Source organism: Lynx rufus, unplaced genomic scaffold (genome assembly GCF_022079265.1).
Source record: "Lynx rufus isolate CCGP_SWC_20201006 ecotype Redwood Valley unplaced genomic scaffold, mLynRuf1.p SCAF_10, whole genome shotgun sequence".
Lineage (NCBI taxonomy): Eukaryota > Metazoa > Chordata > Mammalia > Carnivora > Felidae > Lynx > Lynx rufus.
This window is the reverse complement of record NW_025814824.1, coordinates 74,304,755-74,323,787: the sequence shown is the minus strand read 5'-3', so window position 1 is coordinate 74,323,787 and position 19,033 is coordinate 74,304,755. Positions and strand designations below refer to the sequence as shown.

The 19,033-nt window shown below is 53.7% G+C and overlaps 1 protein-coding gene across 1 annotated transcript in view; it reads right to left on the bottom strand.

The window, feature by feature from the left end:
* The window catches only part of COL27A1 (collagen type XXVII alpha 1 chain), a 136,513-nt gene that overhangs the window by 100,760 nt on the left and 16,720 nt on the right, over positions 1–19,033 (bottom strand). Inside the window, exons 4-7 of the mRNA XM_047099631.1 lie at positions 16,350–16,403; positions 12,236–12,289; positions 2,178–2,231; positions 686–739 (exon numbers count right to left, since the gene is read on the bottom strand). Of these exons, the coding sequence (XP_046955587.1) occupies positions 686–739; positions 2,178–2,231; positions 12,236–12,289; positions 16,350–16,403 (216 nt within the window). The remainder of the gene's footprint in view (positions 1–685; positions 740–2,177; positions 2,232–12,235; positions 12,290–16,349; positions 16,404–19,033) is intronic.

Sequence of the window (19,033 nt, the reverse complement as noted above, 5' to 3'; positions counted from 1 at the left end):
GGGAGTCCCTCTGTGTTCTCTGAGCCAGAAAATACCATGTTTCCCCAGCTCACAGACAGCCACGGACTCCTGTCTGGGTCTGGCCTCTTCAGATTTATGACGTGGCCTGCTCTGGCCGCGGAGGGTGAAGGGGATGCAGGGGACGTGATACTCCAAGTCCCCCTGTGCCACAGGGACCCTCAGAGCAAGGACAAGACGGAGCCAGGAGATACCACATCTGTCCAGGTGAGAACCAGATGGCCCAGAGACAGGGTGGCTGCAGCCACAGCTGGGAGCCAGGGCGGAAGCTGAAGACACGGCTATAGGCCGATGTGCCCACTGGAAACCCCATCAGCGATCTTGCAAACAGCAGTGGACCCTTGACCTACATCATCCACCCCCACCACCCCCGTTTCCTGAACACCTACTACGCGCAGGCCCTGTGTTCGGCTCATCAGGGAGAGTGACACACCAGATTCGTACACCCTGGTCGGTGAGGCTAGACTTGGAGAGGCGGAACATAACTAAGATGGGCCAAGGGTCCCGGAGCAGAGTGGAGGCTCCTGGCCTACAGGCTGGGGCTCCAGGAGGACTTTCTGGAATAGGCACTAGCATTGTCAGTCCCAGAAGATGAGAGAAGCTGAGAAGCTGGGAAGCTAGAGAGAAAACCCACTGGACAAAGCAAAGCGTTGAAACCAAGGTGTACCTTTCGTCCAAGAGGTCCTGGATTCCCAGAGAGCCCAGGCAAGCCCACGTCGCCCTGCAAAACACAGACAAAGGGGTGAGGCAGGGGACGGGAGCAGAGACCCTCGTGAAATTGCAGGTGTGCCCTCGTATGGCCAGCTGTCTGCGAACAGGATTCCTGGAGGCCCAGAGGCCTCTGAGGGGCGTGAGGGCGGCCGAGTGGGCAGATCCCCAGCCCCTCCCCACCAACCCAGTCACTCCACTTGACCTACTTCATACACTGGACTTTGGCACAAGCTAGCATTTAGGGAAAGGCGTGCTGCTAAAACCGTGTTTGAAAACCATTGCCCCAGGGGACACACAACTTGTCTGTCCCGTTCCGATCTGCCCTCTCTGCATTCCTGAGACACCTTCCCTTCTGCCCATTCCTCATCCATGCTGGGCAAGGTAGTCACCCAGTAGGGGGCACTTCTGCCATGAGACCAGAGAACAGACAACCCAGGAGCAAGAGAGAAGCCCGGGCCCCTGGACTTTGTCAGACCCGGCTACAAATCCTGCTCTGCACCTGACCAGCTGTGTGACCTCCAGCAAAGGCCTCTGAGGCCTCTGTTTTCTCATCTGCAAGCTGGGCCCATCGGTCCTGTATGACGAGGTTTCAATGAGGAGCAAATGGGCATGGATGTGGATGTCTGTACCTAGTAAATGTTTGCTGAATGAAACAATTATCAGGGAGGGTGTGAAGGAATGAGCCACTGTTCTCTTGGGGAAATCAAAGGCAGCTGCCTCTTCTGTGTGGCCGAGCACAGGGGGCTGGGTTGAGAAGCAGTGTTCTGTCCATCAGGAGGGCTCCTGGGCTGTGTCCAGAAGGAAGCCAGACAGACTCGCGTGTTCCTTCCAAGATACGTATGTCTCAGTGCGGGGGGTCCTTAAAGTCTGGGTTCCCCTGTTCCTACCTGTCTTGTGCTCCTCCAAGCTCCTTAATCAGTTTATGGAGGGGAGTGCTTCAGGGATAGATGAAGTCCTCTGGCCTAAGTGTTCTCTCTTCCCCGAGAAACTCTGGTCTCATGGCCCCTCAGAGCTAGGGAGCCCTGAATCTGGCCCACCTCCTAGAAATCCACAGACCTGTCCACCCGAATTAACCTCAGAGGGGAGTCTGAATGTCTGTTGGAAGCTTCCTGGCTGTATGCTCCCAAGAAGCTTCTGGATGCCAAGGGTCACCTGGAGGGCCCCGCAGAAATGCAGGGCATTACACAAAAGGTCACTCACCAAGGGTTTGTCCATAGGCCAAATCTTTTGTTGGCTTTATTGGCTGCAGCCCCAAAGAAGGTGCAGGGAAAGACCTTGGGTTTGGCATGGGGACAGCTGAAGGACTTCAACGCAAACACCAAACCACACTCTTCCCTCGCCACTTCCCACCCCTGCCTCTGTCACACGGTGGTCTCTGCCAGGGCGTGGCAGTTTCCCTACTGTCCTCTCCCCCGCTTCCCTCAATGCTGGGGTCCCTGGAAACCTACCTTTGCCCCATCGTGGGCCTTTCCTGGTGAGAGCCCTGGGTCCCCTTTCTGTCCCTGAAACAAAAACAATTCCACTTTGGCCACCAAGTCATCTAGAGAGGCCAGCTCCCCACAAGCTCTGCTCAAAGCCTTGCCTCCTACTAAAATGCCCTCCCATCCGTCCCCCCACCGCGGCTCACACACCTCCAGTGGGGTCTTCTCCAGTTCAATTCCTCCCTGTGCTAACACCTTCCGTAGCTCCCTACTGACTGCATGATGACACATCCAAACTCCTCCTTGTGTGTCCCACATCTTCTGTCATCTGGTCCCACCCCTCCTCTGCAGACCTGGCTCTCTTTCCAGCAGCCAAACCCACAGACAGGGTCCCTCTTCTCCTCGCCAGACCACAGCCCACCCTCAGCCATGCCCTGTGCTTCCCCGCTGCCCGGTCATTGCTCAGGCAGTTACCCCCACCTAGAAAGCCAGTCCTGGACCCTCATTCACCAAGCCATAGACATTCTTCAAGACGCAGCCTGAACGTGTCCTCCCCAACCAACCGGTAGATCTCTGGGTGCCGAGTCCTTGCATGTGTGTATTGCTAAGACCGCCTCCGGGCTTGCTCCCCTGAGCTCTCAGACCGCTTCTGAGAGACACATCTAAGACGCATGACCGATTCTCCTTGAATTTCCAGTACGCTCACCTTGCTATTCTCTAATTACCGAGGGTCAGTGCAGTAACACCCACTTACATCTGTGCGTTGCCCTCTACCGTTCACAAAGCCCTCATCTCATGAGATCCTCACAATAGCCTGAGGAAGCGGGCGAGGGAAGCGCTGTCACTCCCCGATACATTTGGGGAAACTGAGACTAGGAGAAGGAAAGGGACTGTCTGAGGCCCCAAGATGAGGCACTGGTGGAGCTAAGACCCCTGAAGTCGTCATTCCCAGGTCTGTGCTCTGGGATGTCCTGGGACCCGATGAGTTAGAAAAGACGGTAAACTGGGGAGAGGCCAGTGAGCAGAGGGTGCCCGGGCAGAGACAAGCACCCTTTGTGTCTAGCATACGGAAGCGTCCCCATCGTGAGGATCCTGGCTCCCAAGAGCCTGGGGCTGAGGGAAAGGGCCCGTGGAGTTCTCCAGCTGCATCTCCTACAGGGCTCCTGGCTGCCAGCCTGCTCCTTTGGCCCAACATGGCTAAATTACTCAGAAAACAGTCCTTTGGAGAGTTGGTCCACCCTGATGTCACCTTCCAAGAACCCCTGATCCCTGTCCCTCACGCTCACTCCCACACTCCCTCCCCAGGCTGGGCCCTGAGTCAGAAGTCCTGGGGCGAAGGCACGGAATCCCAGAGGCCCCTCGGGCAAGTCACTTCACTGCTCTGAGCCTTAAAATGGGGGCTTCCCAGGACACACGCACACACAGACACAGACACACACGTGCGGGAGGGCACATGCACCCGCACTCAGACATGCACATGGGTGCACGCACATACGTGCACGCTTCCGTGCACAGGCATATGCATACACACTCTCTCGCGCACAGGTGCTCACACACATGCACACACACACACATATCCACCAGCGTCCTAGGTTTCCTGGCAAGGAGCCAGTGAGATAATGGATGTGACACATGGGAGGGGTGGTTTGGCCAACTTTAATTAATTCCCACTTGGCTCCTTTCTTCATCAGAACTCAGCCCTTCCAAATCCTGACTCAGCCACTCTCCACAAGACATTGCCACATTTGAACTGGACAGAGCCTTAAAGAGGGAAGAGAAGGTCATTCACAGCACACCTACTCCGTGCCCGGTACTGTGTCCATTAGACCTCTTAACACCCACTTGCTGCAATTCAGGATCGAGACACAGGTTCGGAGGGGCTGGGTCACAGCCTGCGGTGACACACAGGTAAGAGGTGAGGCCTTCCCAGGTTCAGCTAGCGCCCGGTCTGTCTGACTTCAAAGCACTCACTTACTCGGATAAGAAGCTCGGACGACTCTCCCGCACTCCCTCTGACCAAATGGCAGCTGCCCCAGGCGGGAGACTGGCCCCTCCCGTTGGAACGCCAGCTCTCTGCCCACCTGGGTCCCTGCAGGTCACTTCTACAGATCCCACCCTCCGGGATCCCCCACCCCACACGGGCCACCCCTCACACACAGTCTCCCAGCCTTGGCTCCTCACGAGCCCTGCTCCGATGCCTTTTATGTCCATGGTGCAAGTGCAAGGCCAGGCTCAGGGCTACCAAGGATTCCAATGGCCAAAAAAGGACAGCAGCTTCCCCCACCCCGCCCTTGCCCACCTCAGTCTGTAGCTCGGACAGGAGCTGGGCTTGAAATGCAGTCAGGGGTGGGTTTTCGTGTATCCTGTTGTGTCACTTCATAAAAGGTGGAACTGAGACCCCACGAGGTGACAGGCCTGCTCCCTTGTCCGGGTTGCTCACCTGGGCCATTTTATAGATTTCTCTCTGCATCATGAGCAGCTAGGGCAGCGCTTGGGACATAATCCTTGCCCCAGTACAATAGCTACAAATATAGATACATACTGAACACCTACTCTGAGCCAAGTCTTGGGGTAAAGACAGGGAAAACCGCAGTGGGGAACAAGACCCAGTTCATGTCCATGGGGGACTCTCGAGGGAGAAACCAGAGACGAGTAATGATAAAGAGTGCCTGTTATCATTACAGGCACTAGCATTTTCTGGGTGCTCTTCTGAGCCCCGGACACATAAATCTGTGAGGTAGCAACAATCACCATCCCCATTTCACAGATGAGGAAACTAAGGCACAGAGGATAAGTGACTTGTCCAAAGTCAGACAATTTGTAGATGGGATTTAGACTCGGGCAGTCTGGTTCTTGAGACCAAGCTCTTCACATTTCACTTCACTGCAGATGAAAACACTACCACCCAGTGCTAAGTGGAGTACAGGAGGAAGTCAGGGAGAACTTGACCCAGACTGACAGGAAATTCCTAAAGGGAGTTCCAGCTAAGCTCAGGCTGGAGGGAGACAAGGAGGGAGACAGATGAAGTTTTAGCTGCAGGGATGCTCGAGGCATCCCTAGTCAGGTGCATGTGTGACTTATGGGATGGAGAAGACTATGGCTTCCCAGCCAGACTCATGGAGATTCCCCAGTGAGAAATAGAAGGAATCTATAAAGTCTAATTAATCGCTTACCCATTGGTGAGGATGAGAGCCTTGTTGCCAACCCAGCTCTCCAGCCAACGAGCCTGTGTGACCTTGGGCAAGCCCCTTTCCCATTCTGTGTGGGGAATAGTACTCCATCTGGACTAGTTAACAGAGCCTCTGAGAACTAGAAGACAGATGGAAAGGTATATCCTCACCCATAAATGCTACAAATATAGTGGGGGTGGTAACTATGTTGAGCTCCTTTTCTGCAGGTAGGGTTGGAAGTAGAGAGAACAGAGGGCTCTGAGTGGCTGAGGTCTAGAGAGGGGCTGACACAAAGAAGGGACACATCACGAAGGACTGGGAAATTCTGGGCCAGAAATGCCCCATGTAAGTCATCTCTAATCCAAGTACCCAGCACAGGGCCTGGCCCAGAGGAGGCATCATAAAATATTTCACAAATGAGCACATGAGTGATTAGAATCCCAAGAGACAACTCTAGGGCTAGGGTTGGCTCAGACTGGCTTCCTCTAAAAATAACATGGGCATCATGCATTTAGAAGTTCAGGCCAATGCAATAGGGCAAGAAAAACAAATGAGACAACTCGTCTTTGAGGAAAAGGAGACAAAAGTATGTCCCGTTTTTGCAAATGGTATGAGTGCCTGTCTAAAAAATCCAGGAGAACCAACAGAAATACTATTAAAATCAATAAGATTATTCAGTACAGGGCATGGTTATAAAATAAACACAAAAAGGACAAAAATACAAAAGTCAACTGTCCTATTCAAAAGCTGACAGCCAGCTAGAAAATAGAATGGGGAAAATATTTCATTCATAGCAACAACAAAAATACAGAATTTCTACGCATAAACCAGAGCTGTGCAGGTCTTATGCAATAAAAGCTATAATAGTTTATTAAGAGATGGTTAAAAAATGCAACCAAATGAGACGGCATGTCATGGTTTTAGACAGGAAAACATGATATTTTAAAGATGTCAATTCCTCACAAATTAATAGACACATTTAACGCAATTCCAATAAAACCCCCAGGGTGTTTTTTAAGGAAATGATTAAGATGAGCATAAAGTTCATCTGACAGAATAAACAGCCAGAAATATTTTCAAAGAACGGGGAGACAGGGAGGAAGGCACATAGAGTAAAGATTGTAGATGTCACATAAAATAGTATTTAACCAAAACATATACAAGCAGAGCAATGACACATACTTGAATGGCCAGGGATAGACCCTGGTCTGTCATATAATAATCAGTAGAGTCAAGGTTACTTAATAAATGGTTAATATTGGGGGGGGAAATAAAGTTACAACCCCACCTCATCCCAGCCCCCCATGAAGATTAATACCAGATGGTTTAAAAAATTTTTAAAGATACAAATGATACCATGAAATGACTAGGAATATAAATGAATACCTATCTGATCATGTGGTAGGAAAGAAATGTCTGCGTACAAAAGTAAAGAACAATATGGGGCGCCTGGGTGGCTCAGTCGGTTGAGCGTCCGATTTCGGCTCAGGTCGTGATCTCGCCGTCTGTGAGTTCGAGCCCCGTGTCAGGCTCTGTGCTGACAGCTCAGAGCCTGGAGCCTGCTTCTGATTCTGTGTCTCCCTCTCTCTCTGCCCCTCCCTGACTCATGCTCTCTCTCTGTCTCAGAAATAAATAAACATTAAAAAAAATTTTTTTAAATAAAGAACAATAAATTTTATATATGGGTGGAACCCTCTCCAACTATCTGACATAAGTTCCTAGTAAGTGTGAGCTGTGATCGTCAGTCCAAAAAAAATAGATAAAACTTTTCTTCGTGAATATCATCATGAATACTCTGAAGAGGCAAGCAGCCAAACTGGAAAATATTTGTAAGGTAGACGAAGCCTTCCTAATCTTAGTATGTAAATAGAAATAATTTTACAAATCCATAACAAAGGACAGCATCCCAACCCTCCAGATAAACCACTTTGTAAATGATAAAATACAAATGGAAAACAGATGTAAGAAACACATTCTTCTCAATGATCAATGAAGTGAAAACAAGAATAAATTATCTTTTTAAAATACCCTCCTCTGATGCTAGCAGCAGCATGAATTGGTTCAATCTTTCTAGAAGGCAATTGCTAGCAAAATAACAGTGGAACACATAAAGCTCTTGGGTACAGGGCACATTTGAAATTATTCACCTATATGTATGTGTGCATGTATGTGTATGTACATCTATATCTTTGTGTGTGTATGTATGCAGTTTGATTAGTATATGTTATATATGTGGGGCTCCTGGGTGGCTTAGTCAATTAAGCGTCCGACTTCAGCTCAGGTCACGATCTCACAGTTCATGAGTTTGAGCCCTGCGTCGGGCTCTGTGCTGACTGCTCAGAGCCTGGAGCCTGCTTCAGATTCTGTGTCTCCCTCTCTCTCTGCTCCTACCCCTCTCACGCTCTGTCTCCTTCTCTCTCTCAAAAATAAATAAACATTAAAAAATAAAGTAAATAAAAATTGTATGTGTTATATATGTATATGTTAACATACATAATATATGTTAATCCACAAAGGAAGGACACAGAGCTAGCTGTGGAGCAAAATTGCCTCGTAGCTAAAAGTACATGCAGGCTTTGGACTTAGGCAGTAGAGGGTCCAAATCCCGTCTCTGCCACTTTTCAGAAATGTGACTCTGGGCAAGTTACTTAGCCACTTGGACCTTAGTTTTTTCATCTGGAAAACGGGGGTAATAACACGTGCCCTACAAAGTATGTGAAGCTCTCGGCCAGTCCCTGGCCCAGTCCTCAAAATGAATTCAGCGCTTATCACTGGGCAGGGCCATTGCAGGGAGCTTACTTTCTTCTCGATACTTTCTAGACTATTCCACATTTTCCTTACTGAGCATGCCCCACTCCATCATCAGAGGAAGGGGGAAAGGCGGGAGCTGGGGCCTGAGAACGCTGTAGGGTTGCTTCCACCCCGGTTCCCGCCAGCTCCACCAGCAGCTGCCTGGGTCACCAGGTCTGCTCCTTCCTGCCCGCCTCTCCGCCCCCAGTGCCCGAGGGCCCGTAATAATCCCAGGTAATCCACAAGAGGGATGGAGCCACCACACACCCGGAAGAGTGGGCCGGGGGGCCCTGAGCCTCTGGCATGGACAGCTCTAGTTTTCTTCATGGCTGGAGCCCCACCTGCTTTTGTCCCAGAGCCCCTCACCTGCCCCCAGCCCTACATCCCACCTGACTGCACCACGGCCCATCAGCATCCCCAGCTCCAGACCTCCCCACCGGCTTCTCAGCCCTGCTTCTCAGGCTGCCTGAGTGGCCTTTACAGACCTCATCTGATCATGTCACCTCTGCCAAAACCCTGCTCACGGATTCCTATCGCTCCTTGGCTGAAGTCCAAAAGTCCTACCACCGCCTACCAGGCCTGCTACCCTCCCCAGCCACCCCCTGCCTCTGTGTCTTGTCACCCGCTGCACCTCAGACCTTAGTTCAGCCCGTCTGCCCTCCGGAAAGGCACACCTCCCCTCCCAGACCAGACCAATCCCCACTGGGCTAGGCATCGGAGCAGCCCGTGCTTCTCATGTGGAACCCTGATCATGGCATAATTCCGCATTTACCAGTGCGATTAGCTTGTTTCCGCAAGGGCAGGGACTGCACTTGCTGTTGCCCCAACATTGGCCCAACACCTCGCACGTGCTGACAGCTGACCCTCCCGTAGCATTGCCACAGGCCAGCACTGCTCTAAGTGACTCAGTTACTCCTCGTGACAACTCAAGGGGGCGGCTACTCTCATCATCCATTTGCTAGAGGAGGAAACTGAGGCACGGGAAGCAGAAATGATGTACCCAGAGTCACAGAACTAGGAGAGGACAGAGCTGGGATGTGAACTTCGATCATCTCGCTCCAGAGTCTGTGCTCTTAATCACTGCCCTTCCCTGCAGCGACAACTGTGGGTTGGTTGGCTCCACGAATCAATCCAATGACTCAACACTGGGCCTCTAAACGTCAGCCAATGCCATCCTCCCAGGGTGCTGGCCTCTCTGCCTCATTCCCAAAGCCCTTGATCTCGACTCCATGTGGGGGTTGACCCTCCGTCTCCTTGGTAGATTTGAGCGTGGGGTATATGGGTATATGGGCACATGGGTAAGCCTTGGGGCCTAGGGCAGGCGGGTTGGGCTGAACCTTGGCTCTGGCTTGCAGCGGCCCTGACAAGTGTCTTCCAGCGGGCAAACCCAAGGATCCAAAATATAGTCCTGTCCCTGCTGGTCATTGCCAGTAACTCGGGAAAGTCACCTTGGCCTTTTGTGACCTCAAGAGGCATGAAGTCCTTCCTTTGCTCTTCTTCCCTTTCTTGATTCCGCTCAATCCACCTGACTCTCCCACCCCTCAGTCTTCATCCTACAAGACCATAAGCTCCTGACGGCTCCATCAACCCACTGAAACAATGTATGCACAGTGACCCATCCAGACAAAGTGGAGGCTCCCTGTCACGTGGGCAGACCTTCCTGATTTTCCTATCAATTATTGAGCACATAGTAGGTGCTCAATAAACGTTTGTTGACTGAAGGAAGACGAATGGATGGGTGGCCCCAGGGGCGGCTCTAGAAGCCAACATCATATGGAAGAGGAGGAGCCGGCCCAGGGCCTGCGGGAGGCCGGCCCTACAGTCCCATCAGGTCACCTCCCAGGCCCAAGGGGGATCTGGGACACAGTGAGGATCCTCTCCCCAGAGTCACACCCTTGGTGCAGATCCATAGCATTGTCTTCAGCTGAGTCAGGAATTCCATCCAGGGAGGGCCTCCGCTCTAACCTTGTCCTGGCCACACCACAGATCAAGCGCAGCCCAGGATCCAAGCCCAGCGAACTGGGGGCGCCCACCCAACTGGCCTGTCCTGGGGCCACCTCTGCTCACCCCTGGGCTCCAGGCCAGGTAGCCGGCAAAGGGCACGACTCCCCCCTTGGAGTTTTACGCAAGCACTCGTGGAAGAAGCAGCCTCTTATTCCAGTGTATTTTCTGGAACCCACACCCTTAGTTGTTACGTGCAGAAGCAGGCTGGAATCCTGTCCAGGAGACCCTGAGTCCATTCATCCCAGCTCTATGTGGCAGGAGGCAGAGTCACCTGCTAGATACGAGCCTCACTCACCGCACCCAGGGCTGCTTCTCAAAATGGAGGGAGAAGCAGCCGAGGGGCCCCCTCCTGCCTCAGCACACCTATCGGCTGGATGAGAGGGCGTGGGCTGCAGGCCAGACCAGGGCTGCCGTGGGCCTGGGGCTGAGGCCCTGCAGTGTGGGGTCAGCATGGGCCGGAGAAGGAGCCTCTGCTCCCATAGAAGCCAGGGATCAATCTGGAAGCTGGAAGGAGTGGGGAGGACCGGATGGTCCCAGCCAGACCAAGAAAAGCGTGTTCCTGAGCAGACCCGGTGATTTGGAACAGCTGTGGGTCCTCGACATCGCGATGTAGCCCATGGCCTGGGAGACCTGAGCCCTGTGCAAAGCAGAAGTCTCCACGGGAGCTGCCTCGTTCTGCCCGGCCCACTGGAGCAGGTACCTGCTACCATTTCCCAGACACTGGCTTAAGGTGCCTGAGCCTTGGTTTCCCCATCTGTAAATGGGTACGGTATCTCCACCCATCTCCTTAGGTCTTTGTGGGGATCCAATGAAGACAAGTTACATAAAGTGCATGCATAGCGCCCACAGTGAGGTCCAATATATGGTGATTATTGCCGACAATAACAACTTTCTTTAAGCCACCCGACCTGCACGACAGGCTTAGCAAAGAATCACCTTGGGCCTGGCCACCCTCGTGACCCGCGGAGGGCAGGCTGGGCCGGGCTCTGTCCTGACCGGGAGCCCCTCTGCCTTTCCAGCCTGCTTCACACTCTTTCCGCACGGTCTCTGCGTTCTTGGCTTCCCTGACCTTGCAATTTCCTTCCCCTCCTCCTGTGTCTCCGGCCACTCCTGGAGACTTCTCCCCATGACCTAAATGTCGCTGGCCTGGCACACCTTCTGGTGCTCAGAATATTTCTAGAACATATATGCTGTTTTTTTTTTTTTAATGTGTAGTTTTCAGGCTGCTCACTCCAAGCACAGCCCCGGACAGCCCTGTTCACTGCCGCCGCAGCAGGAATAGACCGAGGAGCTGCGGGGCTGCGGTTCCCAGCCGGCATCAGAGTACCGGTCACTCTGGTCTCTGCGGGCTCATCTTAAAGTGGACTGGAGCATTCCAGAAAGGTTCCCTGGGGGAGGTGGCCACCGCCCCCCGCCCCCCCCCCCCCCCAAGGCTCTATCTCCGGCTCAGCCTTCTGCAGAGTTTCAAAATGTCTGTCCACAAATGGTCTCCACCTGGCGGGGCTGCAGGGTCCCAAATGACATCCTCATTGGGTTCCCGGGTCTGGTCCCCCGGGTTACCCCCTGGGAGTCACTGGTCTCTTCTCTGTCGCCTCTACCTCTCCCCCCCCACATCGTGACTGCAGCCGCTTCCCCTCCTCACACATCCCTAGGCTGGCTGGGCTAGCCTCATCTCTCCCCTGTACCACCCCAGGTCTCCCTGCCTCTGCTCTGGTCCCCTCCTCCAGTCAACGTCCATACGACACTGATCGTCCTCAAACGCAACCATGTCCCTCCCCAGCTTGAAAGATGGACAGGGTAAGTCTTACGACCCATAAAACTTATATCCCTAGTCCAACATTCCGGGTCCGCCCTATTAAGCAGCAAATGACCCTTCTTCCTGCTCTCCTTTGAGGACTGTAGGTGGCAGCTGTCCTCTTCTCCCTAGCCCCCCGCCCCCAGCCAGAAGCTCTACTCCCAAGTCCCCACTGTGTCACCATCCCGGCACTTGGGAGGTGCTCCGGGACTGCCTGTGGCACTGAGGCCCTCCCACCAGGAGCCCCTAAGAAGCACCCCAAATGTGGCCCCAACCCCATCACCCACTCCCTGGCCCGACCTGCAGACCCCACTGCAAACACTCACTTTGGCTCCAGGAGGGCCGGGGAGGCCTGGGTTTCCATAAGGCCCAGGAGGACCCTGAAAGGGGAAAGAAACAAAGAAGTGAGAGAAAAATGGGTGTCACGCACCTCCCACAGCAATGCCCGGCACATTCCCCCTACCCTTCTGGGTCTTCTCACCGAGCCAAGCCTCAGCGGACTATCATGGCGGTCTACTCTTAGGGAGGGCCCCCTCAGTGCCTGCCCCTGCACTAAACACTTTCCATGCATCACCTCGTTTTACTCTACTAACCTGCGAGGTAGAAGCTATCATTATTCCTATTTTGAAGACGGTGCTCAGAGAGGTGTAGAACTTTCTCAGGTCACTCAGCCGCTAAGAGGCAGGGCCAGAGCTCAACCTCAGATGTCCGGCTTCAGAGCTCAAGCCCTCAACCTCGGAGTTTTGCCGCCTCCCCCTTCTCTCCACCTGGCCCCGCAGCCCTTCCCAGGCTGGCTTCCCGGGCTCAAAACCCATTTCTCTATTTGCTTCCCTCCCCCATGCCTCATCACGTTTGCCTGTGCTGTTCCCATCACCTGGCATGCGTTTCCCATCCAGCCCCAGCTGACACCTACCCCATCCTTCAAGGCCTGGCTCAAATGCTACTTCCTCCCGGGGATCTTCTAGGACTTCTGCCTAAACAAACTGCTCCCTTTCGGCTCCAACCGTGCTGTTGTGTGAGCCTTTGGAGTAGAGAACTCAGTGAAGGGAGTATGTGGCATTTCCCAAGCAAAGGTGCATCCCTCCGGAGCCACAGGCCAGCCAGAGAGCTCTCCCTTAGATTCCTACACGCTCTGAGCTTACGGGTCCTCTGGGGGCCTTGGAGCAGCTAGGAAGACCGGGCCCAGAGAGTCAAAGAGTCTTGGCCAAGTCACACAGCAGAGCGATGGCCGAGCCAGGGCTGGGACCCAGGCCTGTTGGCTTCAGGTCTAAGGCTTATTCATGGCACTGGATTTTCCCAGGTCATATCTGAATCCCATATAACAGCTGGAACCTGTTATGTCTACTTTCTCCAGCAAGGGCCCTGGGTTAGAGTCTTGCAGCCAGTAATAGAAACAGAGCCCTAAGAGTCAGGTAATTCCCGAGAGTCTCTGTCTAGCAGGAATAATCTGGGGGCAGTGGGGGTGGGGAGAGGCGCCTCGAGAGGCCCAGTGGTGCCCCACCACACCGGCTTCTAGACACACTGCCCTTGTCCCTGGCCCCTCTTGACTCATCTGGCTAGCTGTGTATGAACTTGCTTCCTTCCTCCCTCTCGGAGGCCAACTTTCCAGCTGCAGCCTGTCACATTCCAACCACGGCACCTCCCTCTTCCTCGACGCCTGAACGGGGACCCTCCCCTTCTCTGAACACGTTGAGAAGGAACAGTGTTCAGAAGCTCACTCAGCCTGAGGAATTGATAAGGGTGTCACGGGCGACCCTCTCTCTAAACTAAGCAGCTCTCCAGCCCTCTCAAGCATGCCCCCGAGCACCGCCTCCTGGCATATGGATGTGACCTGGCAGTGTCAGGACCTGGAACTAGCTGTGAGCAGCCCTCCCCCTCCCCAGCCTTTCTCTCCCCAAAAGTCCTATGAGTAACTAGGGCCCAGTGGTCTCCAAGGAACGTGGAGGACCTCAGATGTTCACCCCTGCCCAGGCTTCTGGGGTCTAACCTCAGGGCTCCGCCTGAATTGGGCCTAAGTTGCGTAAAGGCGTTTCAGGAGGGGCCCCCGACCAGCACTCCAGAACCAGGCATGGGCTGTGGGAGGCCAACAGTGGCCACTTCTCCCCAGTTGTGCCCCCTAGCTACCCCAAAGACGGTGGCCTGGAGCACTCGGCTACCCCATCTGCAGTTTATGAAGGTGGGGGCTTCTTCCTGCTTCCCCGCCCCCACCTCTCCTCCCCTCTCCAGCCACTGCCTTGCAGCGAAACGAAGCAGCACATAGTTGACTGGGAGCCAAGCAGACCAATTCTATAAATGCCGCAGCCCAGAAAGCCGGGTGTGGGGAGGGCCCAGGGATTCCCCAACATCCTTCCGCGGGCCGGGGGAGTATGCGGAGGTGGGAAGGGGCATGCCACTGAGCTTTGGATGACCTCAGGTAAGGCCTTGCCCCTCCCTGAGCCCCAGAGCCACCATCTGTGGAGAGAGGAGCTGGGGTTGTCTAATCTTCACATTCTATTATCTCTGGAATTTTATGATCTATGGAATTTCCAGTCTAGAAACAGGATGATGGGGAGGGGAGCACACAGAGAGCCCAAGAAGGATGTCAGGAGAGCCATTCACTCACTCATGGAATTTCAGAGCTGGGAGGAACCTTGGAAATACCTTTCTAAGGAAATGCCTTGGAAAATCCTGGAAGGACCCCGTGCTTTAGAGATGGGAAAACTGAGGCCCAGAGAAGGGAAGAGATTTACCTAAGATCACACAGCTTCTGGGGTGAAGTGTTAACTCTCGGCCTAGAACTCTTCAGCAAACATTTGGCCAGCACCTGCTATATGCAGGACACTCTGAGAGGCATTGTGTAAGAAAGAGAAAAACAGGGCCTGCCTCTGGCCCACAAGGGCCCGACTGAGTAGAGAGAAAAATCAGTGCAATAAATCGTTACGATCATAGGCTCTGGGGTCACACTGCCCGGCTTCAGTCCTAGCTCTGACATTTACCCTATGGTTGACTTTGTCCAAAGTAACAACTTTTCTGAGCCTCAGTTTTCCTCACGTGTAAAATGGGGACACTATTGGAACCTATTTCTCGGGATGACTGGGAGGGTGAGGTCATGCATATGTAGCTCGGTCAACAGAGTTCAGCAGTCTCTGTGAGCTTTTCGGAAGTGATCCGTGCCATCCAGAAAGGCAGATAAATTGCTGCAGGAATTCCGAGAAGGGGACAGTCATCAGAAAACGTGGGGGCGTTGGATCTCTGCAGGGGATGGAGGAGGAGCTTGCAAAGAAGGGCGCGCCAGGTCGCCGGGGCCAGGTGGAGAGAACAGCCCGAGCGAAGGTGCAGAGGAGCGGTTTGGATAGGTAAGGTGCCTGCTAAGTCAGAGGGCCTCCTCCTGGTCCCAGGCTGCAAGGCCCTGTGGCCAGCAGTATCCCTGGTACCTCTGTGGTCCCCAGCTCTGGGTAGACGCTCCATGGAGATTCTGGAGCCAGGAGGAAATGCTGCTTTAGACAGCAGATTCCAGAGCCCTGGGCCCAGAGAGTACAGGGCCAGGTCTGGAGGGAACTAGGGCTCGAGTAATTGCATAACCAGAACCATCCGCTGGGTTCAGAGCTAAAAATATGCCCCAGGCAGCTGTCTCTGCCAGAGCCTTGCCAGGCACCCAGCGTGGGAAAGGCTGATTCAGCCTAGGCACAGGTGCCAGGCGTCATGGGTCTGAGCCCTCTTGGGAAAAGGACAGATTTTTTTTCAACAAGAGAAACCCCCAAGGGTCCCAGCATATGGTTCAGAGCCTGGGCTCCCATCCTGGGCTCTTCCATTTCCTACATGCTCAGTTTCCTCGTCCCTAAAAGGAGAATGATTGTACTGGCCCATGGGGCTCCTAGGGGAGAGGGGCTCAAACAAGGCAGCATTAAGTGACATAGGAAGTATGACACGTAGGAGCGGTTTTTCACACCAAGGCTCAGGCTAGCTCATCTCAGCCACTGCAGCCCAGCCAAGCCATCCTCCAGCCTCTGATGAGACCTCTCAGCATGGGGAGCTCCCCCCCGACCTTGCCTATCTCGGTATCCCCACCCCAGGCCCTGCAGAGGTGCCTGCAGAGGTGCAGAGATGGATGTGAGGGTCATGTCCTCCCAAGCCAGCTTTTGTCCTGGACAGATGCTGAAACCCATCAGCTCAGGACGTGTGGTCTGCAGAAACCCCTTCTCCACTCTAGGCTGCCACGGGTGATACCCACAATGAACAACTGAGACCCTGTAAGAGGTCGTTGCTCTCCCACACCACGCCCGTCCACACGGTGCCCCCTAAGAGCCCTAAGTACACTCCAATGGGCAAAATGGAAAATGGGTCCTCACGTGGGACGGGGAACAGCCTGAGGACACACAGCGAGGCTGGAACTTGGGGGTTGTGGGATACAGGCCAAAGAGCCAACCAGAGCTCCCAAGGACAGTGTGTGTGATCACTTACCCGAGGCCCCCGTGCACCAGGGGGTCCAGGGAGCCCAGGCAGCCCAGGGGGACCCTAAGGAAAAAAGCAAGAAGATGGCATCAGTGCGAAGTGGCAGCAGAGAATGAGTTCAAGCAGTCATTCAACAAGCCTGTCCAGAGCTCTGGGCATGGAAACCCAGCGGCTGAGAAGAGGGGTCCTCTGAGATCCCTACCTAAGGAACTCATGCTCTTTGAGGCTTTCAGGCCTTTGCAGCTGCTGTTTCTAGGTCTTTGAAGTTTTCGTCTTTTATTGCCTAGCTAACTTATCCAGGCTGTCACCTCTTCCAGGAAGCCTTCCCTGATCCCTCCCCCAGGTTGAGTCAAGTCCCCTCTTTCCCTCTATTGTAAAGGCTTCATATTGTTTGGGGAATTATCTGCCCAGAAGCTTATCACTCCTGTTAGACCTCCTGTTAGTCTCCTCAGAGGAACTATTTCTCTCTCTCTCCCCCCCTAGGGTTCAGCTAAATGTTTGATAAGATAAAACAGCAAGGGACCTCAGAGCTCAGCCAAGTTCTCTGCAGAGCCAGAGCAGAGAAGGGACTTGTCCAAGGTCACACGAAGCCTCTTTGCACCATGGAGCGGCAGTGCAGCATAAACGGTATAGGCAAAGGCTTTTGCATCAGACAGGCCTGGGTTCAAACCTCATGCTGCCCCTTACCAGCTGGGTTTGGGCAAGTTCTTTAACCAGCCTATGGCCTATAAAATGGGGGCAATAAGAGCCTCTTCATAGGATCGTCACAGGGATGAAATGAGAGATGGTGAACATTTAACACGGTGACTGGCATATAATCATCACTGAAACGTTCTCTCTATTCCAGTGGTCACAGCCTGGTCCAACCTTCATCACTGCTCCCCGAGAACCTGCAACCATGCCCTCATTTGTCTCCCCACCTCCACCCTCTCTCTACTTCTGTCCTCCTCTACACAGCCTTGTTCATCTTCCCAAGGTGCTCCGCGGCTCAACAACATTCAATGGCTCCCTATTTCCCACAAGAGAAAGGCCTAACTCTGTAGCACAGAAAGAAGGCAGCTGAGCAGACTTACTAAACAGAGGGCTGACCTTTGTTCAAATCCTGGTTTTGCTACTTATTAGCTGGAGACTCCTGAGGTCTCCACCTGCTCCCATTCACCATGGGCTCAATAGCTACGGCTCTGTCTACCCTGAAGGGATAAATGAGGATTAACTGAGTGCCTGATGTGAAGAACTGAACACAGAACCTTCGAAGGAAGCCTGGCTTTCGAGGATGTGTGAGGCCTGGGGAATTCATTTGTTTCAAATAACCATCAACGAGATTCCAGGTTTCCTGCCCGGAGTTAAAATCAGCGTTGAAAACCCAGTACGGTTTGGCTGGTAATTAATCCAGATCTCACGCTGGGCAGGCTCGGTTCACAGTTCTGGCCTGTGAACGCCACGTGCTTGCTCGTCCATGAATAAAAATCAGAAGAGAGATCCAGACAGGCAGATATGGGCACCAAGGCCCCAGAGGCACTGGAAAGAGCCCCGGGGGGAGGGAGGAGCGGGTGGCTGCGTGGCCTCAGGCAAGTCCCGGACACCTCGGAGCCTCCCGGGACCTCTGGCCAAATTGGCAGCCATCTCCCTTGTCTTCCTTCCATCCAGAGCCCTTCTATGTAGTTCTGCAGGTTTGGGATTTCAGGGCCAGGCTCCGCTCCACGACCCCGCCCACCGCTCCCCCCCTCCCCGCCCCGGCCACCCGCGCCAGGGCAACAGTAGAGAACGTTGTAAGACTGGGGACCTGGGTTCACACCAGGCACCCCTGCTTACGAGCTGTGTGGCTTTCAGGGCCCCCTACTTCCATTCCCCAAGCCTTCATTCTTTTAAGTGTAAAATGAGGATATGACGGCACCTTGCTGACAGATAATCTATAAAAAGTGCTAATCCTGGTGCCTGGCACACAGCTAAGGCCCAAAAAGTTAGCTGTTGTTTCTGTTAAGCGAGCTGTTGGATGCTCTCCAACTCCGAATTTTAAACCACCCTCCTTGGCATCTGTTTTTCAGGAAGAGCAAAGATTTCCCTTTCCAGAAGGCCCTGCTTGGCCCTGTTCTTCCAGGTGACCCGGAATTAAAGGGGAATGCAGGGGCTCAGTGAAGCACTGCTTCAGGCATCCTTATCACTGCAGAGCCCTCTTCATAGATGAGACACCAAAAAGAGCCTCAGGGTGGCAAAATGCTTGCCCAAGGCTGCACAGCTAACAGGCGGAGCAGGGACTCAGCCCAGGACATTGGCTCTGTTCTCCTCTCCTGGGAGCTTCCACGCAGAGAATCTCGGCTGGGTATATTCTGACTAGGTGTGCAAACTTGGGTAAGGGCTTGCCCCTCTATGGGCAGCCGTGGAATGAGCATCCCAGAACCTTCCCAGCATGGGGTACTTCCTGAGTTGCAGGGTGGTGGTGACTTCCTTCTCCAGTTATCTGGCAGGAGAGGAAAGGAGGAGACCATGCCCATCTCACAGAGAAGAAGGTCAAGGCCCAGCGAGGCAGGGCTCGTGCAGGGCCCCAGGGAGGGAGATTCTCCCTCAGGGACCCTGGTAGGGCCGCTGCTGTGGAGGCCCGGACACTCCCTCTTGGCATTTCTTCTGCCCCAGAAACAGGGGCATCCAGGCTGGGAGTCTGACCTCACCCACACATCTGCAGAGCAGACTCTAAG